The 27,629-nt window shown below is 47.6% G+C and overlaps 2 protein-coding genes across 2 annotated transcripts; both read right to left on the reverse strand.

Moving 5' to 3' along the window:
- Positions 1-1,624: 1,624 nt before the first annotated feature.
- On the reverse strand, positions 1,625-3,589 carry LOC140646914 (transcription factor SOX-17-like). Its single transcript, XM_072851266.1, has 2 exons — positions 3,216-3,589; positions 1,625-2,855 (listed from the first exon to the last, which is right to left on the reverse strand). Exons 1-2 carry the CDS (start codon positions 3,514-3,516, stop codon positions 1,930-1,932), a joined length of 1,227 nt encoding a protein of 408 aa, XP_072707367.1. The 5' UTR covers positions 3,517-3,589; the 3' UTR covers positions 1,625-1,929.
- A 6,658-nt stretch (positions 3,590-10,247) lies between these two features.
- On the reverse strand, positions 10,248-12,406 carry LOC140646915 (transcription factor SOX-17-like). The gene is made up of 2 exons (XM_072851267.1): positions 12,033-12,406; positions 10,248-11,694 (listed from the first exon to the last, which is right to left on the reverse strand). Exons 1-2 carry the CDS (start codon positions 12,331-12,333, stop codon positions 10,769-10,771), a joined length of 1,227 nt encoding a protein of 408 aa, XP_072707368.1. The 5' UTR covers positions 12,334-12,406; the 3' UTR covers positions 10,248-10,768.
- Between the last annotated feature and the right edge of the window lie 15,223 nt (positions 12,407-27,629).

Raw genomic sequence — 27,629 nt, forward strand, 5'->3', positions numbered from 1 at the left:
TTAAGAAAGATTACGATTTCCAGTAAATAAATCATTTTAAGAATATCTGCAAAGGGAACAATATCGTTCTCATTATATTAATATGGAAACTAATCAAAGCAATGTGTCCTCTGTAGAACAGCTCTAAGGAATAAATAAAGTAATAAAATATTATAAAATTATTTTTTATATATGATTAAAATATTTAAGAGCATCCACACCCTGATTTCCAGCTTACCATACTGGTGGCAAGGGCTGACCCTTGATTTATTATGACAGAAGAAAACACAGTCCCTTTAAGAGTTCCAGAAATGTGCTCTGATAACCTGAGTTGATCAGGACAGCCAGAACCACCAGAGACTGACATGTGCAACACTTACCAGCCCATAAACTCCTCATGCAGCAGCTCCAGGAAACCAAGAATGAATGGGGGCGAGGAATCGTACTTCAGTCCGCACCACCCACACTTGACATCAGTGTCAAAGCAGGCGCTGCACAGGCAGGCCCCAGCCACCCAACAGGGAGCCACACAAACCAGCTTGGTATCCACAGCACACAAGGGAAGATGTTAACCACACTACTAACTGAGAAAGTGCTCAGTGTAGCCTGTGAATATAGGACAAATTAGATTATCCCTACGTAGGATTTTTTGAAAAATATTTGTCTTATGCTTGAACCAATACAGCAGTTAAATTATGCTCCTGTTCCTAAATTAGTGCCCACCTCTGGTAAACAGCCCAAATGCCCGAGTATTATACTTAGATGATGTTGAATGGGGTACAGATAGCAATCCCTGCTACTAAAGTAATCTCAGGCTTTCCATTTAGTTGTTAGCTTTATGCTTACCTGACAGTGTTATGATGAGAATGAGATGTAGTTGTACTCTTGCACTGGCAGAAATGTCACAGAGCAGCACAGCTGAATATGCTAAAAAAAACTCCTGTTTTAATGGCTAATTGATACTGGCAGTTGATTGAGAGCAATTGAGATAAGCATTTGGGCTATTTTTTTTCTGCTTACTGATATCAGCCTGAACCCCATGACACAAAATGGCCTAAACCTACTCGAAGGTAGGTGGCAGAAAGTAAAAGAATTTGTAAATACAGTACCAATGCTATTTGCAAATCATTTGGTTCAAACAGAAATCACTACGTAAAGCAAAATCACCTTCACATCCACAAGTATCCAAATCCAATGGGCTTCCAGGCACACTTTAAAATTAGCATCTCAAACTTACCTAGCTTCTTCTGTTATAGAGAGAATAGTTTCGGGGAGGAGGCTTTTCCCAATGCGTTAATGGCAATTGCAAATTCCAGTTGGCACTTATAAACCAGAAAAAACCTACAGAAAACGCAGTAAAGTACAGTCACATGTTCTGTACTCCAGGAGACAGACAGCAGCACAGGTCAGGCCATTCAGCTATGTAACAGGAATACAGCCACACCTGGGAACAAACTTCTTTGGTGCTGGAGACCGTTTTAGAGCCATTGTCATGGTGAAATAAAGTGTCACACAGTATCTGCATTCACTTTACTCCACCTTAGGGCATGACTGATTTAACTTTAGATTAGTATCCCTGAAGGGCCATACGGCCAAGAAGAATGACAGAAACAGCTGTACATAAATTTATTTTCCTGAAGTACAAAAAAAAAAGGATAAATAAAGTAGAGTTAAAAACAGCTAATAAAAACGCGTTCCGGGCAAACGAGTAACGGTGCTGATGTTGCAAGAGTAACAGTAGTTTGGGGCATGGACGTAAAAAAGATGTAAACGTGCCGGCACACCAGTCGAAAAACAGTTTGAACCATGCCTTTAACCTGCACGACAGTGGCATACTTCCGCCCAGAGGGAGGTTGCGAAACTCTCCGATAAGATTCAAATAAATTACATAAATAGGAGCGGGGCCGGGCGCCTCCCTGCCAGTCCGTGGCGTGCCCCCGAGCCAGTCCCTCACACGTCGGGGTAGCCGCAGTAGTAGACGGCGCTGCTGGCGTCCGACACGGCCGCGGAGATGGGCCCCGCGCCCTCGGGCGCCGGCAGCCCGGCGGCGTCGTGGCCCGCGAAGGGCAGCCCCAGCTCGGGCTTGCAGGCGAAGCGCAGGTACTGCTCGAACTCGGTGCGGTCCACCTCGCCCAGCAGCTCCTCCTGCGGCAAGTGCTCCAGCTGCTCCCGGCACGGCGCCGCCTCGGGCGGCGGCGACGGCTGCCCCACCGCCCCCGGCGGCAGCGGCGGCGGCAGCGGGCCGCGCCCCGCGCCCGGCGGCTGGCACGCCTGCCCGTAGTAGGCGTGCAGCGGCGCCGGGCAGCCCAGCAGCCCCTGCAGCGAGCCGCCCGGCCCCGGCCCCAGCGCCTCGCCGGGCGGCAGGTGCCGGCGCAGCGCCGCGCCCGCCGGGCTCTCGGCCGCCGCCGGCGGGTACTCGGCCGCCGGGTGCGGCGCGTAGCCGTAGGGCACCAGCGCGCACTCCTCCTGCAGCCCCGCCGCGAAGAAGGGCGCCTCGCTCTCCGCCGCGTCCAGCGGCGACGGGTCCGGCGTCGGCAGGCTGTAGCCGTCGAAGGCGGCGCCCAGCGGCGGACAGTCCCGGTAGTGGCCCGCGCCCGCCGCCGCCGCCGCGTAGCCCTGCTCGGCGTAGGGCAGGCCCAGGCCCTCCACGCACATCCTGCCGCCGCCGGCCTCGCCGCCCAGCCCGGGCCCCGCCGCCTCCGCCAGGCCGTGCTGCAGGAAGCCGCTCTCCACCCGCTTCAGGCGCTTCACCTGCTTCCGCCGCCGCGGCCGGTACTTGTAGTTGGGGTGGTCCTGCATGTGCTGCACCCGCAGCCGCTCCGCCTCCTCCACGAACGGACGCTTCTCCGCCAGCGACAGCGCCTTCCACGATTTACCTGCGCCCACGAGCACCGTCAGACCGGCCGCCCACCGCCGGGCACCGACGCGCGGCTCCGACAGCGCCGCCGCCCGCAGACCGGCCCCCGAGCCCCGCCCGGCCGCGGGCTCCTCGCCCTCGGGCCCGCCCGCCGGCACCGCCGGCCCCCCGGCACGCTGGCGCACGCCGGTCCCCGGGTCCCCGGGACCCCGCCCGCAGCCCGGACCCCCAGACCTGCCCGGGTGCGGGCTCCTCGCCCTCGCACCCGCCCACCCGCCCCCCGGCCCCCGCCCGCAGCCCGGACCCCCAGGCTCGCCCGCGCTCCTCGCTCCCACGGACCCGCCCGCACCCCTCGCCCGCCGGGACCCGCCGCGCTCACCCAGCATCTTGCTGAGCTCGGCGTTGTGCAGGTCCGGGTTCTGCTGCGCCAGCCGCTTGCGCTCGTCCTTCGCCCACACCATGAAGGCGTTCATGGGCCGCCGGATCCGCGCCTCGCTCTTGCTCCGGCCGCCCGCCGCCCCCGACGACGGCGCCGCCTCGCCCTTCGCCTTCGCCTTGCCCAGCGGGCTCAGCGACTCTGCCCACGGGCAGGGGCCCACGGCCGGCATCATGGTGGGCAGCGAGCACCGCCCCTGCGCCTGGTCGTCGCTGCTGGCGTAGCCCGCATCGGGGCTGCTCATCTCGGGACGCGCCGCCGCCGCCGCCAAGGCCGAGCGCTCCGGCGGGGCCGCGGCACGGGCTCGGCTCTCGGGCCCCGCTCGCTGCTGGCGGCTGCCGGCGCCCGGCCCTATTTGAGCTGCGGCGCGGCCAATGGGGCCGCGGGGGCGGGCGCGCCGCGGGACGGCGGCGGCGGCTCCCGCTGCGGCGCGGGGCGGCCCCGGGGCTCCTCCCGGCACGGCCCGGCCCGGCCCGGCACCTGGGCAGGTCGCGGGGCCCTCGCGGCTCCCACTCCCCCACAACCGGCTGTCCCGTGGTCACGGCGCGGAGATGCCTCGGTGCACCCGCGCCCGCAGCCCCGGCGGCGTAGCACCGCGCCCAGGCAGAGATGTCTTCCCACCTGGCTGCCACCGTCGCTGCTCGGCGGGACCCTCCCGTGCCTGTCGCCCTGTGCTTTGCGTCCCTGGCAAGTTGGTGTCATTAAATCCCGGCGTGTTCAAAGTTAAGCCGACCCTCGGAAGTTCATCGGAACGTTTAGAAAGGCTGTGAAGACAACAGTTTGTTTTTCCTAAAAAGGCCTTTTGGGGTTTTTTGCGAACTATTTTTATGACTGTCCGACTGCCGTCATTGTGAGCGTGGTCCTGAGAAATGGGACATGTTCATCAGCTGCAAAAATTCTTCTTTTTTAAGCTTTCTAGTATTTGATCGTATTGTCAGTCGTACCAATAACCCTACTTTTCGTCACGTACCACGGAAGGTATTGTATTAGTGCCGTATTCCCTGCAGGGTGAGGGCATAACAAGTTTGCCCGTGAACGAGCAGCCGAGCCATCTGCAACCTTGGCATGACCTGGAGCGTGTTTGTTGGACCCTTTTGGTACGCAGCGTAACTGTACAAGCCGAAACATCCGTGCCTTTATACACGAAATTACAGCTTCGTATTCAAATAAAAAGGCTGTGCAGTTACAGGGGGGGACAAAATATGGAATAAGTCCTGCCCTCGTTAATGGAGTTTGCCGCCCGCTGAGGATAACGCCTTTTTTTCCAGCAAGGCGCGCCTTTCCGTGTCAGCCCCTCGGTGCCGGCTGCGCGGCGGGGCTGGGCGGGCGGTGCTCCTGCCGGGGCGGTGCGGTGACTCCCGGGCGGGGAGCGGGGGTGGGAGCACCCCCGGCAGCTCGCTGCCCTCGGGGAACCCCCCCTCTTCTCTCCACCGACCGACACAGGCATTTTGTAAGGCATTTTACAATTTCTTGCCCGGCACCTCTGTGTTCGTGTTTCGCTTGAAGTCGAGACTAAATCCTTTTGTGTTCGTCCTTAACAAAGAACTCCAGGAGTTATTTAGTCCTGCGTCTTCCACCTGAAGTGTGGAACTGGGAGCCTGGAAAAGCGAGTATGAACGCCTGCCGGCTGGGAAGGGGCCGGGGGGCGGAATACATACTCGAGGAACGATCAAGCGTTAAAGATAATGACGAAAAAAAGCATTTAAAGATAACGACGATAATGATGTCAACTTAAGTTCGACAGAAATCCGTTCAGACAGGAATTAGCTGAATATGTTTATACTAAAACCTCCTAAACTGCAGGAAAGAATAGCTTCTCCGCTCTCGTTCTTGACACACACAAAATTCTTTAGATACCTATTTTAAGTTTCCCCAGTATAGAAATACGCAGCCGCCCCGTTCCCTGCTGTAACTGGGGTTCGATTTTTAGGGAAAAATTTGACAGCCTCCAGGACGAGGCGCGGGGGGACGACGACGACAACGACGGGACGGGACGACAGGACCTGTCTTCCAGCTCCACGTCGTTTTTAGCGGGCTGCCTTCGACAGGACTTCAGGCTGCCTTCAGGCTGTCTTCGAGCCTGAAGCCGCACCGCCGCTCTTCTCGGCCACCTGCGCGGCGGCCCCGTCCTCTCATGTCCCCCCTTCGTGCCCGCCACGGCAGCCGCCGTCGGTGCTGTTTGGCAGCGGGACGGAGAGGCCACCGCGGGGCTGTGCCGCCAGGAGGCCGCCGGGCGAGCGCTGGCGGCGGCGGGTCGCCCCGTGGATCCTCCACCCGTGGGCTGCGCCTTCCGCACCAGCCCGGTCAGCCTGGCAATCGGCGCCCGCTGTCCCCCTCCGGAGCGTGCTGGAGAGACGGGTGGCGAGTACGTGGGCGGGAGACACGCAATCTCACGAGCGTGCTGCGGGTCTTCTGCGGCAGACACGGAATGGGTCAGCCGGGCCAAATCATAGCTGGGCGGGTCAAAGCACCGTCCGGCGGGCTGCGGTCACGTCACGCGATTCGTTCGCAACACGTAGAAGGTCACACCACGCAATTCATTCACAACACGCGAAAACCTGACAGCGAGAGTTTATTGGGCTTGTCGCATAAAGCCGCTCTGCTGATCATCATCGCCGTCAGCAGCTCCCCTGAGTATTAACGATTTTCGAGCGCCAGAAATAGAGGTTCAGCAGCGTAAAGAAAGGACATTAGGAGAGGCGGCAAATAAATCACATACTCCTCAAAGCAAGCGTGGCTTTGAAACGAGGTTCAGATGTAATATGTTGCAAACACGTAATTCCACCCGGTCTTCCGTCTTGGGACGCCACAAGCGCCTAGGGGACACGGCAATCCGGAGTGAGAACAGATCATCGGTGCGGACAGCAGCGGGGGCCGGCGAGCTCTGCACCGCCCTTAGAGCAGGCAGAGGGAACAAGTAACCTACCCTTTTCCTACACGAGCGCCGGCGCCTTCATAACCCGTCGTTTTACAGGGTAGAAACTGCTTATTCCCCGCTGACAACCATTTTCTTTTTTTTTTTTTTCTTCAGAAGGTGTGGGCTTTGCGGGTTTTTTCCCAGCCCAATGAATAAAACCGAGGATAGATTCAGCAGCACCCAAACTGGAGAGAGGTCACTCGGCTGCCACAACAGGAGCAAGGAAAATTACATAGCTGCTCTTGCTCCGGGCCAGGATTCATATTTTGGTTGAAATCTCTTTATGCCACGGACCTCCTGCGAGCTCCCGAGTCAATCATTCAGGGTGAAATACGTACCCTTAAAGTATCAAAAAGCAGCAGTCTGCGAGAAGCCTTGACTGGTCGGTGCACAGTGTGGTAGGTGCAGAGACAGTCGCCGTGTTTAAGAGCCTCTGTTCAAACACCCAGAAGGGGAAAGACACTGTCCTCTTTTTACAGACAGGAAGCTGAAGCAGGGCGATTGAGCTCTGATCTTGCAGGCGTTTAATTAGTCAACACATTCATTCTCTGTCTAACGTTAAGCATATGTGGGTGTGCAAGTATTTACAGAATTTACAGACCTGTCCATAACCCGAGCTCCTCGGTGCAGCAATACAGAGACAGTTAGCCACTGTCAGGCCCTGATGCACACTAATGTCTAAGTAAAGAACCCGAGGAGATGTTCGCACTGTTTTTCTGTCCTGTTCGAATCGTTGGGCAATTGCAACCGAATTTGGCAGCGGGTCCCAAGGGAAAGCAAAACTCGGAGGGCTGCGGAGGCTCACAACGGTGAGGCCCCGGCCACACAGCCGGCTCTCACCCCGGGCTGCGAACAGCGGATCCCGCCGAGCTGCAGGCAGAGCCACGGGGGACAGGAGCGGGGGGTCCCGGGAGGGGAAGGACAGTAATCCGTCGCTTTTTGTAACGCCGGGGACCCTACGCAGCCCCCTTCGGCCCGCCCGGCCGCTTCGGCACGGTGCTGCTTTCATTTAGGCTTGTCACAAGGTTGCAAACGACCTGTCGCTGTCGCCTGCGGTAGGTGTCCCCGTGCTGTTCGCACCGGTGTCATTACCCACTACTGCGCGGCTGGCTGTGGTTTTCAGCACACCTTCCCGCGTGGGCGTGCTAAGAGCAGGATTTTTGTATGTCCTTCACAGGCAAGGTAAACAGAGGTATTTATTCCAAAACAAGGGTAGGGTGGCCACGTAAATAAATAAAACTTGTCTACAGGGAGAAATTCTGCAGCAGTATTGCTGCTAACGTCTTCTACGGATTACTCTCTTTCTAGTTTGAAAAGCATGCAGCTACCAGAAACAGACAGAAATCCCCTAAGTTAAGGTTGCTTTTTCAGAGCACAAGACCACTGCTTCCTGACATTTCCAGTCCCAGCTACTCTCCACTAGCAAGTGTGTTTTTATTCTCCGTTCCTGACTTTTCCCCACCACCTGTCCTGTATAGACAAACCTTGAGCTGGTTTTAATTCAGCACCTTTGCCTGAACCTCTTTCTCTCAGACTGGGCCTACTTACTTTTCTCCTGATTCACCTAAGGAATAGAGAGCGCACACACACGCACACACACAAAAAAAAAAAAACCCCACACCTCCTCCGATTGCAGTGTGACACCCACATAAGGAGCTTGGCTGTGTTAGGGAAAATCGAGATCCGACTACAGACCTCTTGAAACACGACAAATTGGTAAGAAAGGGACAAAGAAAGAAGAGCTGAATTCCTTTTGGGCACAAGTGGCCTGAGTGAGCTACGCAGGGCACTCACCGTCCCTGTGGGAAGGGGCCTGACAGCGCTGCCCAGCTAATGCCATTGTTTCACTGGAGAGCGGCTGTTTTGGCAAGGTTAGAGAACTGTTTAAAGCTGTCACCCTGCTTTTTGGTGAAGTGAGGAGCAAACCAGAACCACTAAGGGAAGAGCAGATGCGGTTTCCAGGGAGCAAATTGCCCTGGGTGCAGTGCCAGGAATGGGGTGGCAGTGGCAGACCCCGAGTACAGCAGGCCATGAAGCACCTCAATCTGTGGCACATACCTGCAGCCTTCTCCACAGCCTCCCGAGGAAGGTAGCAACCGCTTCCACCGCCTGACCACCAGAACCGTGTCATGGAAAATACTTGTGGAAGATAATTCATCAGTTTTGGATCCTTCTTTTAATACCCAGTTGTCATGGGCACTCATGGGATGTGAGGAAGGTTTAACATTTTCAAAAGGCCTCCAGGACAGATTTGACTGTATATCATTTAGAATCAGAAACTCAAGACGTGCTCTATGGAACATAGGGCTTGGACGGAGCTTCAGAAAATTTTGCTCTAAGTATATTGGCAGTACATAAACCTGCCACATTTTAGACATGTTAAAGAAGATTCAGACAGTTCTTCTCATAGGCGGGGGGGGAAGCTACACCTCTGGATACATACAGGGAAATAATGCTCCTTAGATCTGAGTCTGCAAAAGCTCTATGCAAAGGGTTGTTGTAAGATCTGCCTATACATCATCACCACACGCTGTTTGGCATCCAGGACTGCTATGCTGGTCAACCCTTTTCCAAAACCTATATATTTATTTACTACAATTTATTGTCAATCACTTCCAGTATTATTATAAAAAAATAAGTAGAAGCTTTTCACCTTCATCATGAACCCACTTACAGCTTCAAGTTTGCTTCAGCCTTCATCTGTCCGACAAGTTGGGGTGAAGGAGAGAGGAGGGGAGCAAAACCTGCACCTAAGTGAAAAATGACAAGAAATGGTGGCCAAACTTATCAAAAGCATAATAATGATTTATTTCCAAAAACAACCAAACTGATTTTCCTCCAGAAAGCTGTGAACGTGTGCGAAAAGGGCAAAATGAATTTAATTTAATCCTGTAGGTTAAAACCGTATAATGAAAGGAAAACTCAACCAATACAAAACCATAATTTCTCATGTGTATTTCTTTACTGGGTTTACGTGTCTATGCTTAGGAACATGTTATAAATTTTTCCAAATTAAAACATCAAGATGGCAGCTAGTGTTCTTGGCCTGAGGTACCACCTCATTCAGGAATATATCATTTTTCTCATGTACATGCAGAAAAGGAGTGAAGAGAGTGGCAGGGTGGGTACTTCAGGTATACCTCAGAGAACTGAAGACTGTTTGAAAAGTAAAATGGGAAGGTTAAGAAACTAGAGGGTAGATTATTTTACAGAATACTACGGGTGTGAATGCATTTTAATTCAAGACACAGCAACAGTATGCAATTACATAGTCAATTTTTGCCAACGAGGCTATGCTTGGAACTCATTGACCGAGGCAGCTTGCATCTGGGCCTGTGTATGCTCTTTTATCTTTCACCGGTACAAACATAAGCCTCTTTAAATGTAATTTGAAAATGCACCCAATTTAATTTCCCGTCCTGATGGAAGACAGGTTAATCAGTGGACAAGTCTGCCTTTTTTCCACGGAAGTTTAACTGCAGAGCACATATTTATCAATCACAAAGATATTTCTATCTATAGTCATGATGACATAGTATAAGGAACCTCTTTGGCAAAGAAAAGGTTAGACTCTTTGACGTAGGGTTGAAAGTGCTGCCATGGCTGGGTGCCCAAGCAGGCTGCTCCTGGCCAGCCTCCCCCTTTAGAGGCTCATGTCACAATTTTTCACCTACTTTGAACCCTGATTTACTGCTCTCCTTCTCTGCAGCAGAGATCTGGTATCCCCTGCTGCCACCCCCTTCCCTGGCACAGCAAGGGCAGCTCCTGGGACAGGAAAGACTTTCTCTCCAGGGCGGTGCTTTAACTAGCACTTATCCAGCCAGGTCAGCAAGGCGCTGTTCTTAATGGCATCCAATGTGTCCACGATTACATTAAAAACAGACCCAAACCCTAACCTACTTCAGTAAGAGCTTTCTTACAGTCTTTTTACACTTCAAACATAAAATAGGTCACCTTTTTTTTAATTCACTCATATTAATCAACCGTCTAAGAAACCACCAATAAAGTTAAAAAAAAAATTTTAAAGAACAACGTGGAGTAGACAGTTTCTGAATTTTGTTTATAATTTCAGCAAGAGAGACAGAAGAAGACTATGTCTACAGAAAAGGTGACAGGACCTAACACTTAGTGCAAAGGAAATTAGTAAGAGTAGTTTAAAAAGCAATAATAATCGATTACAAGGAACGATAACATCTCTTTGAGGAGATATCAGCAACCAGTTTTATTATTCTCCCTTTATTTGTAAAAGTGCAAAATTATTCTGTACAAACCCAACATATAAAAACCAGCACTCTGTACAACATTAAAAAAGCGTATGGATCTCTAACAAGATCTCAGAAACTGTATTCCACGTCTGTAACTAGTATAACGATTCCACAGCAGGAACAGTTTTACATGTCACTGTCGGACAGTGATGGTAAGACCTGCACCACCTGGACAGCGAGACAGCACATTGCTTTTTAAACCTCGAGCAGGTCACAGATACCCTGTCAGTTCTCAAGATTCAAATAAATTACATAAATAGGAGCGGGGCCGGGCGCCTCCCTGCCAGTCCGTGGCGTGCCCCCGAGCCAGTCCCTCACACGTCGGGGTAGCCGCAGTAGTAGACGGCGCTGCTGGCGTCCGACACGGCCGCGGAGATGGGCCCCGCGCCCTCGGGCGCCGGCAGCCCGGCGGCGTCGTGGCCCGCGAAGGGCAGCCCCAGCTCGGGCTTGCAGGCGAAGCGCAGGTACTGCTCGAACTCGGTGCGGTCCACCTCGCCCAGCAGCTCCTCCTGCGGCAAGTGCTCCAGCTGCTCCCGGCACGGCGCCGCCTCGGGCGGCGGCGACGGCTGCCCCACCGCCCCCGGCGGCAGCGGCGGCGGCAGCGGGCCGCGCCCCGCGCCCGGCGGCTGGCACGCCTGCCCGTAGTAGGCGTGCAGCGGCGCCGGGCAGCCCAGCAGCCCCTGCAGCGAGCCGCCCGGCCCCGGCCCCAGCGCCTCGCCGGGCGGCAGGTGCCGGCGCAGCGCCGCGCCCGCCGGGCTCTCGGCCGCCGCCGGCGGGTACTCGGCCGCCGGGTGCGGCGCGTAGCCGTAGGGCACCAGCGCGCACTCCTCCTGCAGCCCCGCCGCGAAGAAGGGCGCCTCGCTCTCCGCCGCGTCCAGCGGCGACGGGTCCGGCGTCGGCAGGCTGTAGCCGTCGAAGGCGGCGCCCAGCGGCGGACAGTCCCGGTAGTGGCCCGCGCCCGCCGCCGCCGCCGCGTAGCCCTGCTCGGCGTAGGGCAGGCCCAGGCCCTCCACGCACATCCTGCCGCCGCCGGCCTCGCCGCCCAGCCCGGGCCCCGCCGCCTCCGCCAGGCCGTGCTGCAGGAAGCCACTCTCCACCCGCTTCAGGCGCTTCACCTGCTTCCGCCGCCGCGGCCGGTACTTGTAGTTGGGGTGGTCCTGCATGTGCTGCACCCGCAGCCGCTCCGCCTCCTCCACGAACGGACGCTTCTCCGCCAGCGACAGCGCCTTCCACGATTTACCTGCGCCCACGAGCACCGTCAGACCGGCCGCCCACCGCCGGGCACCGACGCGCGGCTCCGACAGCGCCGCCGCCCGCAGACCGGCCCCCGAGCCCCGCCCGGCCGCGGGCTCCTCGCCCTCGGGCCCGCCCGCCGGCACCGCCGGCCCCCCGGCACGCTGGCGCACGCCGGACCCCGGGACCCCGCCCGCAGCCCGGACCCCCAGACCTGCCCGGGTGCGGGCTTCTCGCCCTCGCACCCGCCCACCCGCCCCCCGCCCGGACCCCCAGGCTCGCCCGCGCTCCTCGCTCCCACGGACCCGCCCGCACCCCTCGCCCGCCGGGACCCGCCGCGCTCACCCAGCATCTTGCTGAGCTCGGCGTTGTGCAGGTCCGGGTTCTGCTGCGCCAGCCGCTTGCGCTCGTCCTTCGCCCACACCATGAAGGCGTTCATGGGCCGCCGGATCCGCGCCTCGCTCTTGCTCCGGCCGCCCGCCGCCCCCGACGACGGCGCCGCCTCGCCCTTCGCCTTCGCCTTGCCCAGCGGGCTCAGCGACTCTGCCCACGGGCAGGGGCCCACGGCCGGCATCATGGTGGGCAGCGAGCACCGCCCCTGCGCCTGGTCGTCGCTGCTGGCGTAGCCCGCATCGGGGCTGCTCATCTCGGGACGCGCCGCCGCCGCCGCCAAGGCCGAGCGCTCCGGCGGGGCCGCGGCACGGGCTCGGCTCTCGGGCCCCGCTCGCTGCTGGCGGCTGCCGGCGCCCGGCCCTATTTGAGCTGCGGCGCGGCCAATGGGGCCGCGGGGGCGGGCGCGCCGCGGGACGGCGGCGGCGGCTCCCGCTGCGGCGCGGGGCGGCCCCGGGGCTCCTCCCGGCACGGCCCGGCCCGGCCCGGCACCTGGGCAGGTCGCGGCGCTCGGCGCGGGCAGCGCTGCCCCCGCCCCCGTGGGACTGGGGGGGGTCGTTCGGGGGAACCAACAGCGCGTTCGTAGGCGTCCCTCGGACTTCAGCCCTGCTCCCCGCAATGGCGGCAGAGACCGGCCCACCGAGGCTGTGCGCTGCCGTCCTGTCATCAGGCAAATACCCACCCGTCACCGGCCCGGGCAGAAATGGACAACCTCAAGCAGAGGAGACACGAAAGAGATGGAAGGGACAGATTATTTCCCACCGTACCTAGATGCCCCGTCACACCGGGAGGGACACAAAGGGCTCTTTTTGTAGGCAGACTTGGAGAGTCACTTGGGAAGAATAAGCCAAGTCATCATCTGTTCCTCACACTTCAGCTTCCTGCCTTCTAGTGCCACCTGAGCGTATTTTACCTCATAAGCCCATGAACGATGGAAGCTGCGTGGGGCAGTAGGATACTGAATCCACAGCAAAGCCTATGAAATATATCCTATCCCCGTTTTTCATGCTTCGTAATAAAGTTATTCAGTGTCTGCCAAAAGCGCAAATATTTATTGTATGTAGCGTAAGTTGACGTAGTATTTAAGTTGAGCTTTGCAGTCCGTATTGCTTGTTGCATTGCCTTGTTCAGGATTTCTCTGATTTGCCCGAATAAATAAACCGTAAATACAAGCGGATGTTTGTAAAAAGTCCGTCGCTTCAGAATAAACACAAATTCTATCTCCCTACCATTTATGTTCTTCTTTGGCGTACAAACTAACGTAAAATACAACGTTTTCACGGGCGCTCGGATTAATATTTGCATTGTTATGTGGTGCTATTAAATGCATCAATGCTTATTTGAGAAACCGCTGAGCTTTAAACTGAAGATCAAAGAGGTTTATTTGGTTAAGGACACCTTTGTTTGGGTAGCCAGTTCGATCAAATAAACCAGTATTGTAAGAATTCTCGCTGAAATTAAATGAATGAAGCCAGCATCACCATTAACTTATTCTAACATTGAATTTCCTGTTTCGTGCAACGTGAAACCTGCTCCTTTACACTTGACAGCCAGCAGATATTCCAAAAAGAAAAACGCAGTGGCGAACGGTGGCTGCCCAGGGCTAAGGCCGGGGAGGGTAGCTCTCCAGGCACCTCTGCATTCGGGCTTTCTGCTCCCCTCTGTTTGTTGGAGGTTATAAACAAACGATATATTTCCAGACTAACGGTATCCTCTATTTATCCCTGTTACCAGGAGGGGAAACCATTGCCAAAAGACTGCCTAAAACCAAGCAAACCAACAGTAGCTGCCTAAAAACAAGCAAAGAGAAGGTTGTAGGTGGTTTTTTCCCCGTTCAAACACGCGCGGAGTCCAGCACAACGAGAGGCAGCGATTCCAACAGCTCTGCCCTTCTTCCTTACAGCAGATGCCGAAAAAGGCAGCGGAGGCGAAAACAATGATCCTACACATATGTATGTGTAAACTGATCTCATACTAGTATATAATAAGACCGTTCTTGCAAAAGTATAATGCCCTTGAAATTGATTGTAAAAGAAGTTCATGGGGACGCGCTCCGGTTGCAAAGCCGACCGTCATCACAGAACCGGCGATAATAACCAGGAACGCTCGTTAGGAATTAGGTGCTTTTTCAATCGTTTTCAGTCCAACGCCTTTGGGACACTACCTTAGGGCGTACATTTTTAAGGCTGGTGTGCCAGCGACTTTAGTTTTATGGCTGAGGTTGTGACACCTCCCGACACGACGTGCTAGGACCTAATCCCAGGCCAGCTGCCCGAGGACAGGGGACGCACCGAAGCATGGCTGACACCCAGAGAAAACTCGGAATTAAACAGAATCCGAATCGTGTCTGAAACAAACTCATGCGGGAGGAAAGTGTGCGTATTTTTCCCCGCAGAGAACAGAATACTCAGCTGAGGGCAGAAAGCAAGATAACTTCCAAGCAAAACAAAACCCAAGAAGGCAGCACTGCGCTGCCCTGCCGAGGTCGGTGCGCTGCCAGTGACTTCCAGGTCAGTCCCCAGCTCACGCCGTCTTACTGACTCGGACAAAACTGACCGCCTAGGAGTTGAACGCGCAGAAGAGAGCATTACCTTTTTTACGAGCTGATCTTGTTAAAACGCCAGACCGTCCCTTTTACTCTATTTAGCGGAAACATTTTCGTGAGCCAAGGGAACAAATCCTGCAAGAGCTTGCAATGAAAAAGTTCAGCGAGTAGAGGGACCGCGTACAAATACACTTGGCGGCAACTTTGGGGCTGTCACTTCCAGCAGAAAAGAAAATGTTTTTCTATATAATGAACATGAGGTAATAAACTAAGCAAACCGCCGCTGACTTTGTTTGGGAGATTTGTGCAAACTGTTTCTACAGCTCATTGATCTGGGATCAAAGAAAGAAAGGTGTGTTTTGAATCTAAGCCGAGAAAGTAAAAGCACCCTGGTTTGTACAGAAAATGTTGGCAGTTTGTGACCCTTTCAGTGCCCCTGGTGTCATAACTAGATTATCTCACCGCTTTTCTCGCTTTCTGTTTTGGCTGTTTAGGTATTTTTGAACTGTAACTTTAAAGCACACCGCACAGCTCTGATTCTGACTCAAGTTGCGCTCTCTGCTTCTACCTCGCTTCCCTGAAGCGCTCAGTAAAGATCTTCTTCTGGTCCTCCCGAAACCTTCGTGGTCGCACGACTCCTGGGGTCATTCGTTAACTTTCCCAACCTAACAATGCCGCCAAGAGTTCATCCTTCTGATTTATTGACCTTTTAAACCCGCCGGTACACAGCGCGGGGGCGCGGAGCGGGGATCCTCCGGCGAGAGATGTGTTTCTATTTCAGGTCCATTACCGAATGCGGTGTTGGAAGTGGTGCTCCCAGCGTTATCAGAGCCGACCACAAATGCCACATGAAAAGCAGCAAACATCCGGAGGGTTTCCTGCAAATCGAGCAGTTTCTCAAGACAAGAGCCTTTTTTTTTAACGTGTATTTAAAGGCAACACGCTTTGCCTCTTTAAAGCAGTTCAAACCCACTAAATGAATACAGCCCAGCCCGACAACGCGGCGTAGTGCAAGAAATCTCCCCCAGTTACGACTTTTCGGGACTTTGCGGTAGCAAAGTGCGTGGATCAGAGAGGCCCTGGTCGGGAATGACCCACTATCGAAAGGAAAAATATCAAAAACCAAAAGATGAAAAATGTCCCTACCGACGCAACGGTAACTACTTTACAACAAAGTAATAGTCCCCAACATTTAAAAAGCTACCGCTTCCCCTGCGTCAGTTTAATCTGCAAATTCCTTTCTAGCAAAAGCACACACAAACACCCAAACGCGCAAAAAGCTCGCTGCCCATAGCGGCACGCAGCACCCAGAGCGGAGCCGCCTCGGTGGAAGCACGGACCATCGCCCCGGGCTTGGCAGCCGCGGGGGACAGGCAATAGGCTGGGGGACCGGCACGGTCCCGCACAGTAAGCTGCCCGCATCTGCGCGCGGCTGCTTTGGGGAGTGTTAAGCAACGGGGTCCCCGCATTTTAGGACTGATGGGCGTCCGGCGGGGGGAGAGGGACGTGCGCGACTCCCACTCCGAGGTAAGAGCGCTTTCGCCTCCCGGCGGACACGCGTGGGCTCCCTGCGCCGCGGCCGGCGGGCGCGGGGCCGGGCAGGGCGCGGGGCATTGCCGGGAGGAGGCAGCGCGGCCCCCGCCCCGGCCCGCCGTCTCCCCGCGCCCTGCCCCTCAAGCTGTCCGCTCGGCCCCTGCCCCGGCGCTCCCGCTGGTCCCCCGGGGGGCGGCCCGCTTTCCTGCAGCCCTCTCTGGAGGACCTGAGGTGCAGGGGAGAGCCTCCACCGCGCCTTCTCCTAGGAAGGAGTTAACTCTGCCGCCGACAGGACTGCTTGGGCTTGGCTTTAACGTGGCTGTAACGCCTTCCCTACCCCCCTCTGAAGACATAAATCAAATGTATGGGAATCAACGGGAAATGACATGTTTAACTGACACGAGTGCTGGGTACGTCTGTGATACCTATTCCAGACAGATAATACGTGGACCCAAACAAATTCCAATACAGTCAATGGCAAATGCTACTCCGTTTAAATGACATTGAAAGGAAGCCTAGAAATGGCACCTTCCTCAAAAAAACCCGTCATAGAGATCCAAGGCTCATCACCCATTATATTCATAAATGTAAGTACTCCTTTAATACAAAGATTAATTCGTGAGACTAAGATCACAGACCTGTTGCGGTTTTCTCTGTAAAATAAATGGACAACAGTTTGATCACTTAAGGAGTTCCCAGCTTCACTACGGTTTCGGTGCCCTTCGGTTTGAAAATGAGTTGCACAGGACCATGAAGTAGTACAACAGCGGGGCCAGGTAGAACCCCCCTACACTTGAATTTCCAAGAACAGAAATCCTGCTAGTTTTCATACTTAAGTACATACAAGTCATAGAAAAAAAGAATGCTTTATACAATGCTGGACCCACTCCAAAAGATCCGTGATTTGAACTGAACTAAACAATTTGGCCTAGCCTCTGTATTTATGCTGGTTTTATGTCAGCGGAGCTACTGCAAACTTGTACTAATGTAAGATTTATTCTGACATGCTAGATGCAAGTCATATAACTGTATGATTAAAAAGCTGATCCCAGTTACACAGGAGTGAAATAAATTTCTTCTTTGGCATCGCTCACCTCCCAGAGTTTCCTTATTAAGGCCAGAAGAATGAATGTAATAAGATATTCTCTAGAAGGTGGGCTACGCTACCATATATTATGCTACTGTGGTCTTGTAATGTATATTTATATATTGCTTTCTTTAGTAGGCAGCAATATTTTACAGTAATTTCAAAGTGTAAAGTTCTTTGTCTTTAGCCAGAATAAAATTGTTACATGATACAAATGAGACAGTAGCTGGGCCTGGAGCTGGGCAGTGACTGTTCCGTCATACCGATTTCTTACAGTCACAGAAGAGATGATCTGGGATTTTAGCATATGGAAATAATCCTATCCTAGCAGTTTAGCAGAAGTATGTTAGTGATACTAACAAAACTATTAAATGATAGTGACTAAATCCAAACATCAACAGCTTGCCATCTGCAGTTCTGATTAATCAGCAGTGATGAACAAGTAAGATCAGACAGAAATTAAGAATGGATTTAAACCCTCAACAACACTGAAGTTCAATAAAACGTTCTCCAAGGTGGATAATTCGATACATTTATTTTTCAGAAAAAAGTCACTGCTGTCCTTTCCTTCCCTGATATTGGATGCAGTGGTAATGCTGTTAAAAAATATCTGTTCTTACATGACCGAAAAGGGCATTCTTTATAACCAAGACATATGAATACAAAATTTGATGCTGTTTTTGCAAATCAAAATATCAATTTTTTTAAGGTTGTAATTTTAAAATTTGCCCAGTGGAAATGCTCTGGATTTTCGTTGTATCTTTGCAATTACATTCAGTGATTAAGTGCACTACAACTTTTGACATCTGACATTTATCTAGATAAATAAACTACAAAAAGAAAAAAATTGGGCAGTTAGAAAGTTCAGAAAATGAATTTGGTTTCACTCCTTGATAGCCACAAGTGTTCGGTTTTCTGATATTTATGTTCCTTGACTACTCTTAATACACAAAGCAGATTTTAATTTTAATATTAATTATTTTAATATTATTTTAATATTATTTTAATATTTTAATATGAATTAAGATACCAATACAGTTCCATTGAAACATCATATGAAGTCATAGATGATAAGAAAAAGATACCTGCACGTCTTCCAAATCCAAAGCAGTCAACCTGATCATGTTTCTAACACTATTTACCAAACTTGCAGCACTTTCAGTGGCAGACATCTGCTTGCTTTACAGGGCACAATGAAGCCTACAATTTCTCTGCCTAGAATCCATTAGTATTCAATGTTCTGAACACCTTTGACTTCCACTGAACAGTAAGAGAGAAGGGAACTCAGCCCCTCATGGGATCATGCCTGACACGGCTAGCAACTTTAAATAAAAAAGACAACTAAGCGGCAAAAACCTCCCAGCTAAATTGAGCTTTTTTTTTTTTTTTTAATATGTTTAGAATTATCTAGCCTGCGATTCAGCAGTCACACCTATTTCACTTGCCTGGCCTATTTCTGTTTGACTAAAACCTAAGAACCGAAAGTCCCCTTTCCTCCTCCTTTGTCCCCTTAACATCACCTTTTTATCTTCACAACACCCTTTGAAGGGTATTTACTGAAAGGATGAGAGAGCAGTTATCACACAGAACTGAAAACTTTAAAAAAAAAAAAGACCCAGGAATTTAAATAAACTACCATGTAGCTAGATCAAGAACTAGAGATCCTCACTCCTACTGCAAACAACCTGCAAGATCTAAGGCGATTTCTACCCAGCTATCTCCAGTTTACCAGTTCCATTAAGATAGGATGCCTGTTTAACAGGGCTCTAGATGTAAATGTCGTGAGAACATTCAATTTAGAAACCTTGCTTCAATGATAAATTTAATGACCTTTTCAGCTTTTAAAAATTCAGTCAAATCTTCTTTAGGAGGCAGTTTATGTAGTACCTAGATGTACCATGTTGACTGCCTTCTACCATTAAAGCCTGGAGAGGTTTGAATTACTGAAGCAAGGTGGATGACTACAGAGCTTTAGTTTCTGGGTTTATATGTGTATAAATATACTTGCTACAAAAGCAAAGCATATTTGTGCTTTTTTGGTTCAGACCAGCATCCTGCAAGAAGTAAAGGTAATAAATCACTCAGCACAGGATAAACTGAAAAATGCCTAAGAAATATTAACCAACTACACTGGTGATTTACTAAGGCCAGAGTTACAACTGAAGCACACCAAAATTATGTTACACAACTTTAATACGTAACTTTCCATAGGCATCGCTTTCCAGCAGTCACTCTCCTAGCCTTCCCTCCCAGTTAGCGAAAAATTGCAAGACTTACTATTGCAAGACCTATGCCATTTCAGGAAATAAAGACAACGAGTGTTGACAGTTGCTAGCAACACTTTATATGCCAGTGCACGTGGGTGCTCAAGTGCTGTGATAGTCCCCTTAAAAATAAAATCTGAACTAAGACAAGCCAAAACACCTAGGTAGTTCGGTTGACAACCACTCGACCACTCACCAGAGGGAGCCCATTTTCCCCAAAAGCCAACATGTGTCGTACAGCCAACCTGATACCTGCTGGGTCCTCAGGACTACCCCTCTAAGAACTCTACAGCTGCTGGGAGGAGCAGCTGCCAGCTAAGGGAACCGCACAGACATACCGTGAACAGGAAAGTACAGAGCTGTAAAGGATTCTGTAGCTGCTTGATTAATACTTGATTAATACTGCAGCACAAAAGGTACTTTAATGAAGTACATGCTACATATACCTTTCAAATGGAACATTTCTGAAGGAAACCAGTAATATATCTGCAGCATGTCACTAACAGATGTAAACATTTTATATTGTCCTAGGTAGCCTTCTCGTTACTGTTTGTTAGACTATATTTGTGATATATTGCCATTGAATACTTTAAGCTAGGTTCTTGCAAGAAAAGTATTACTTTTTCAACAGAAGAATAAAAACTTTTCAAAGAAAGACTCTTCTCACTTTATCTTTCCTCAAGGGGAAGAACCAGCCTTCTAATGTATTAGTAATTCTTATATATTCTCTAAAGTCCAACTGAAAAACTTTAGTAATCTAACTTGCATTGCAACTAAGCACAGAAAAAAGTCTGAGCTCATGGCTGATACTAGAACATGTCCTGTTCAGGAAGGACCTGCAGCTCCTTTCAGGGCCAGATTGTGTGTGCATGATCAATGTTTGGAACAGGGTGTAATACAGAGGTTTTTTGGCAGCTTTCAGAACCTGACAGAGCTGCAAAAGTTGTTTTGGGTTTTTTTTGTTTGGTTGGTTTGGGGGTTTTTGTTGTTGTTGTTGTTGTTTTTTTTTAATCTTAGGCCAGCTAAACACAAGATCCATTTAGCAGTAAAACTACCCTGCTGCCTATCTAAACAGGAAAACCTTGCTAGTGAAGATGTAGTTACATCAGCAAACATGTTTCTGGCACTAAAAGATTACTTACAGTTGCATATCTCCTGGTATCTGTCCCTTTTTTTCCTTCAATATCATGACATATTATTAAGTTACTACCTTTGCTTTTAGTGTCTTCTTTGTTCTTCACATGCTTGTTTTTTAATTACCGATTAATACATTTCCTCAGCATTTTTACTTTTTGCAGATACTCCTAGACAGCAGTCAGTAGATGCCACAGCACAGACCTGAACTACTGACAGGTAAAAATCAAGCCGCATTCATTATCTCCTTTCCATAAAAAGCAAATCTATCAGTACAATCAGTTTTTGTTGGGGGGGATTTTTAAATCTCCTTTTCAGGTCTGCAACAGTGCAGTCACACATTTTTTGCCACTTGTCAGACTAATTCAATAGCAAAATCCAAGCAACAAAGATTTGATCAGGGTAAGTAATAGTTGTACATAAGTTGGCAATTAATAGTTGTATGAATGATTTCAAACTAATTCTTGGGATTTTCTTTGCAGCCTGTCACTTCAGAAACATTCTGAAATACAGTCAACTCATTTTTATTTAAATATGTGATTACAGAACTAAGGCTGGATATATCACCTGTCTTTGGAAGGGTTCCATATTAATGGAGACTCGCTGGTCCGTCAATTTTCCCTAACTAGATACTGAATCTTCACACAGCACTGGCTACACACTAGCCTATCAGAACTTCACTTTACAGGAGCACCAAATTCATCTGAAATTGAAACAAGAAGATAAGATAAAGTTATTGAGTTACTAAATTACATACAGGCATGAGTATGGAATCTGGGGAATCCCTTTGACAGATGCACACACAGGGTTTATGTTTATGTCTCAAGAGAGCTCTTACTGTTAAGCACACAAAATGGTGAACTACTTAATAGGTATTTTTTCCACTAAACAGTTAAGTTACAGAACATTTGATAGTATGGTTATTGATTTTATGCATGTGCTTATAAACCACAGCCTTTTATGTCATTGGCTTAGCCTGAAATTTCAAATTTCATGTTTCAAAATTTCCTTAAACAAAAGCAACCACTGCTGCTCATAGTTACCTGCAAGTGGTTAATAAACATGCATTATCATTTTCTTATTCAAAGAAAAAAATTACTCAAAGTTATTTTTTCTTTTGCTAGAGATTTTCAATAAAGTAGGAATTTAAGAAATCTGTATTTGAAAACTAGTGGATTCTGATATGTGTTCAGATGCTGTCCCAAACAGAAGCAGATGACTTGCACAGCCCTTACAGAAATACTTTCCCAGCTTGCTATATGCGTACTTGCAGAGGTTGAGTTTATTGGATTAAAACCATAGTGAAGAGAAGAGGTATACAACACATTTCTTCTTATAGTACTACATTTAAAAATTAATAGTGGTTGCAGCTGCGAGTGATTAGACAGCCACAATGGCACTGCTTACAAACACTTTAAATAACATGTAATACTGAAGTATATAATTGCCTAAGATACATACTTAGGATTAAAAAAAACATTATTATAAAGATTAGGGACACAGACTGCTGATTATTGGCTGCTTTTACAAAGCACAGATTATTCTTCATCTTTATCAACATAAGAATCGTTTATAGGTTCACATATACTTAATGTGATTTCATCCACAGAATAGCCGTATGTTACAGGCATTGTTTATATAGGTGTAGGTCAAAATCTATCCTGCAATACTGAAATAAGAGGTGAGTAGGAAGACATATTTGTATGACAGAATTTTATAGCAACTATTGTGAATAAATTACTTTTTCAGTTCTGTAAATGTCAGTGATATATCTTAGTAAATAACCTAGTTAAGTATATTTTTACAGAAAGAATTTAAATAATAATGTGAATTAAATACAATACATAGCACCAGAAGCAATTTGGACATATCACTGGGAAGATCATAAAACGTTGAAGGTTATGTTTTAAATTTCTAGCCAGAATCAATAAATCTATGCTAGTTACTTTACAAGCATGATACATTCACTAGGGAAAGTTTTATTTCAAGAACCAATTATTATCCACTGCTCTGTTAAAAATAATTAAAAATTGCCTAAGCACCTTGAATCTTAGAAGAAGGGCTGGATGCACTGTTAATAGTATTACACCAATTTTCCAGAAAGTAAACAATTAAAAATCAATTGCATAAATTCCACAGCAACAAATTATTAAAAACCCAAACTTCTCAATCCGAAGTGTTTAACCACCTTTTTGGGTAAATCTAAGAGGAGGAGCTCTGACCAGACCCAAGTTCCATGGAATAACTGCATGTCTAAACAGAAGAGTGGTCCAGGAAGGAAGAAGCTGAGAACTACCATTTCAGAAGACTCTGAAGGTGAGAACTGAGACAGTCAATCAAGATCACAGAAGTAGCCGCAGTTTCACCCCTTTGTCACAAGCTAAACTGGACATTATTTTGAACAGCCATTGTATCAAGAACTAAAGCAAGACAGTAAGGGGATATAGCACTCCTTCAGAGTTCCTATGTGACTGCAACATCAGATGACCAACTAAAAGTCGTCGTGTTTATCAGGCCTCTACCTACTGCTCTTACCTTGTAATTGAGGACATTCCCAAAAAAAGAATTCATACTTTTTCCAAACCCAGCTTTTTAATACCATTTCACTACAAAGGGCATTTATATGTTATTTTTCATCCAATAAATGCTTTACAACGATATGTTAATATTACTAACGCTGTTCTGGACCTTTGGGAACTCAGGACAAACAGATGTTCTAACTAACCTGTCTAAAGTTGCAGCACAGCAGAAAAAGGCCGTGGATCATGTGCCTCTTCCTTTCCTCTCTCCAGTTTTAAGTGCAGTTCCGTGCTGAACCTAAAGATACTGGTCTCAGACTCCCTTTCTCCCATGTCCCTGCTAAACCTCTGGGGGAACCAAAGCATCATTAGGACCCTTTAGCGGATTTGCCTTTGGTAGGATGACTAGTCAGGGATTAGCAATAACAGACTGGTTACAGTCAATTGGGAAAAGGGTAAATCAGTGGTCCAAAAGAAAATTAGTAGTGAGGAACCCAAGTCAAATTCAAACCTTCGCTTCTACTGTGCATTCTGTGAGCTATTCTGGAACTGCAGCTTAACTCTCCTTTCTTCTAAGCTTAATTACCTTTTTCCATATTGATCCTAGAAAACTGTAAAGTGGCAAATCATACAGATAGAACAAAAATGGCTACATTTGTATATAAATCAGCACTTACTGTATAGTACACATGACAACATAATCAATGCTAGTGTACCTGATTTTTTTCATTATTTTCACTACAAAAAGTGCAATGGCAAGCTGAAGTTTGATTTTAAATGAGTACCAACACCTCTGACTACAAGAAAAGCAAACTAGCAAATAATGAATAGACAACTGTCTTTTTATAGTTACTCTACTAATAAATAAGTCAATGAATTAGACATAATTATTCCTTTTATAATTTATATTTGATGCCAAAATATACAAGATACAAAACTATTAGGAAAAACAAATTAAGAAATATTGAAAAATTAATTTATACATCTAAGCACTCAAATCTGGATAATACAAAAAATCTTTGCCATTTGATAAGAAAAGATTTTTACCTTTTTATAAAAATAAAGGTATTGATACTGCTGACTAAGTATAGGTCAAATTCCAATTTGGATAATTTTTTTTGACTCCCTATAGTTTTGTTTACACAGTGATTTCATACTGCCTAATTTCAGGCTCTTAGGTTAGGAATTTGAGATAGTTTATTAAAGATATATAGGAAGAACTCCCCAGAAAAAAATGCTGTATTTTTTTATTTTGCATTTTTAAACTCTGGGTAGTGCCACTTGTGAATTATTAAACTACAGCTATACCTCCTCCAGGCAACAACTATATTTTTGTGATAAGGATTCCCTTATATATAATTTGCATAGAAGTTTTGAATCCTTCAGGATAAGATCCTCTATAAATAGTCATTAGAGATACACATGTTGCTTGCACTAAGTTTCACAGATACCTTTTTTCCTTGTAGTAAAACTTACATAGAGAATAATTTCCACAGTAATTTTTTCATAAGTATTTTCTTTGTAAAATGAAAATCAGAGATTGTTTATCAATGGTTTACTATCAAAATGGAAGAACAAACAGACTGGAGTTTTATATGGATCAACCAGCAGTAAAAATAAACTTTAAACCAAGCTGACTGATAGAAGAGGGCATACATTTATTAAACTCACAAACTTCCAGTAGGTGAGGAGGGGCATCAGGGAGTTTCAAGAACAAGACTCTAATTAAAATTATCTTGAAAATTACAGAAGTGGCCTAAACATAACAGGATAAAATTCAATATGGACAAATGCAAGGTATTTTAGTGAGGTAGGAATCATCTGTGTTAAAGATGAGGAACTTAAAAGCAAGAAGCAGTACTGAAGAAAAGGATTTAGGGCGTAATTGTAGATGACAGTTTAAACACCAGTCAACAATGTCATGCTGCTGAGAGGAAAAGAAGAGAAAAAACCTATCACACTCGGCTATGTAGATATGTAGGTTGTCTGCAGCCTGTGAAGCAATGTTTCCCTTCTCCTCAGGGAAGAGGAGACAAAATAACAGTCTTCACATTCCTAGATGTTTGGTGCAGTATAGATTAATATCCACAGAGGCTAGGACAGAAAATCCTGACATACTTTAACTGCATTAAGGAAAATTTAGCTTTAATGATAAGAAAAATAGTCTAAAGAAGGTGAAGACAGTGAAGTGTTGGAATATGTTGCCTATGGAGAATACAAAACCCTCCAGTTTTTATAAATAGAGAACAAATATATTTTAAAAACAGGCTAACAAACACCTGTTAAGAATGGCACACCTACAGCTGATCTTGCATCAGGTCACAGAATCACAGAACGGTTGAGGCTGGACAGGATCTCTGGAGGGCATCTGGTCCAACCCTCCTGCTCAAGCAGGGCCACGTAGAGCCAGTTTCCCAGGACCATGTCCAAAAGGCTTTTGAATATCTCCATGGATGGAGACTCCACAACCTCTCTGGGCAACCTATGAGAGGGCAGACTAGTCAGCCCCTGAAGCTCCTTCTATCCTTAGTTTTCTAAACTCTAATGAAAAATTATGCTAATATTTAGCTTTGACTTTAAAACTAACTTGCTGATTTTTCTTCATTCCATACTTAAATCCTTGTTTTACCATTTCAATTTCATAGTACAGCTTTATTAATTTAGGAATTGCTATTCAGAAACTGCAGAGAAAACAAATCATGTCCTGTGTTACACTCGGCCCTCAACAATATTTAATAATCCCCCTCTGTAGATCCCTGAAACAAAAACTGAATTCACCAAGCTGACTTTAATGTTTCTTGCATGGAATTAAAAAAAGCATTTCTAAAATAAAATTAAATAAATAAATCTTATACCCAGGAAGTATGCAAACAAATAATCTCTCAGCAGTATTCCCCTCGAGAAAAAGTTATGACTATGCAATTCTGATTTCATATTGCGCACTCAGATTGTAGTAATTCTTCACAGTTTAATTTCCAACCTCATGCATAAAGTACATTAGTCCCATTGGTCAGCCTTGTGATGAAGAGAAGGCAGGTGTTCCAGTTGTTTTAGATATCAGATTCCTCATGAGCTATTTAATATTGCCAGTGAACAGGACAGAACAAATCTTCTGCACACACATATTACTAATTGCTCACAGAAAGCTGTGAAAAACTAATATTGAAAATCATAAGGGATACAAAAAGTAACTGTATGTTGAACAGCTTATTTTTCAAGCCAGTTTTAAGGAATTATTTCTAACTCAAATGTTGGAGTTAAAAAAATTGAAATAAATACTCAAGTTTGAAAATCATTACAAAAAGAAAATGACAGAGATATCTTTCAAGGAAGCATACAGTTTCTTCCTCACTTTTTAATAACCCAGAATCATATAAGTTTAGTATTGACCTTGCAATTTATATCTAAGTACACGACAGATCACAGGTGATTAACATGCCTGTACGCATCTCTATCCTACCATGGTTCTGTTTTAAGATACTATGCTACATTCTAGAATACCTTTCCTAAATAAACTCCAGAAGGTAAATACTTAAGACAATAGCAAATGAGGGGTGAATGAATGTAAGAACATCAAAGGTTCTCTGAGGGAGCTGAACTACAAGAGAAGCTTTGAACCCAGGTTAAAATGTCACAGGGTGCTACCTGAGCACTGCATTTATCAATTTAATTCCTTCAGAATCAACAAATAAACTTTGTGACAGAGATAAAGAAAATTTAAACCTGTATTTCTTTCTTAAAGTTATCTTTGAAGTTACCTTATACCTTAATGTATAACTACCATTTTAGACACACATTTTAAAACATTTAAAAAAATTTCCCAGCAAAGTAGTGAAAAGATGGAATCATACTGAGTCACAGACACACCTCCCCCCAAAAATCCAATTATCATCAAATGGCAGAATAACAGTAAAACTATTTTTCATTTTATTAAGAATTTTGGGAAATGAATACCAGTTTTCTACTCAAGTAGTGCATCTCTTTTTCCAAGATGAACAGCAACAGACATTAAATATAGACCTTCATCTAATAAAGTAAATTACATTGCAGAAACTCTATGCATGAGAAATTCACAGCACTGAACAATATGCCCAGATTTACTGGCCAACCTTTTAAAGTAGGAACCTAAAACTGTGCTTGTGAATCTAAGTATTAGTAGCTAAAGCTTGGTTTGCATTCATATCTGTACTTTAAACAAAAAGATTTATTTAATTGGTACCAGGTCTGTGTACAGTAATCCATAACTGAGATGTGTTTCTAAAAGTCTCCCCCCAAAATCACTCCCTTTACTGAGGTTTCTAAACACTATTTTTTAATTTGTTAAGTCTTGGTACAATCCTATCCCATGAAAAATGCTAAATCTCAAACCCACCCTGGTCACACAGTGGAAGGATGGGCAGACAGCCCCAGTTATTGTTTTTCTTTTTCTTTTTTTTCTCCCCCCTCCCCTTTGACATTGTCTGAACTCCA

Source organism: Ciconia boyciana, chromosome 2 (genome assembly GCF_034638445.1).
Source record: "Ciconia boyciana chromosome 2, ASM3463844v1, whole genome shotgun sequence".
NCBI classification, from domain to species: Eukaryota; Metazoa; Chordata; class Aves; order Ciconiiformes; family Ciconiidae; genus Ciconia; species Ciconia boyciana.

Coding starts and splice junctions, on each gene's coding strand:
- LOC140646914 (XM_072851266.1), bottom strand. CDS start 3,516: ATGAGCAGCCCCGATGCGGGCTACGCCAGCAGCGACGACCAGGCGCAG. Junction 2,856..3,215: donor CGAGCTCAGCAAGATGCTGG/GTGAGCGCGGCG, acceptor TCGTGGGCGCAG/GTAAATCGTGGAAGGCGCTG.
- LOC140646915 (XM_072851267.1), bottom strand. CDS start 12,333: ATGAGCAGCCCCGATGCGGGCTACGCCAGCAGCGACGACCAGGCGCAG. Junction 11,695..12,032: donor CGAGCTCAGCAAGATGCTGG/GTGAGCGCGGCG, acceptor TCGTGGGCGCAG/GTAAATCGTGGAAGGCGCTG.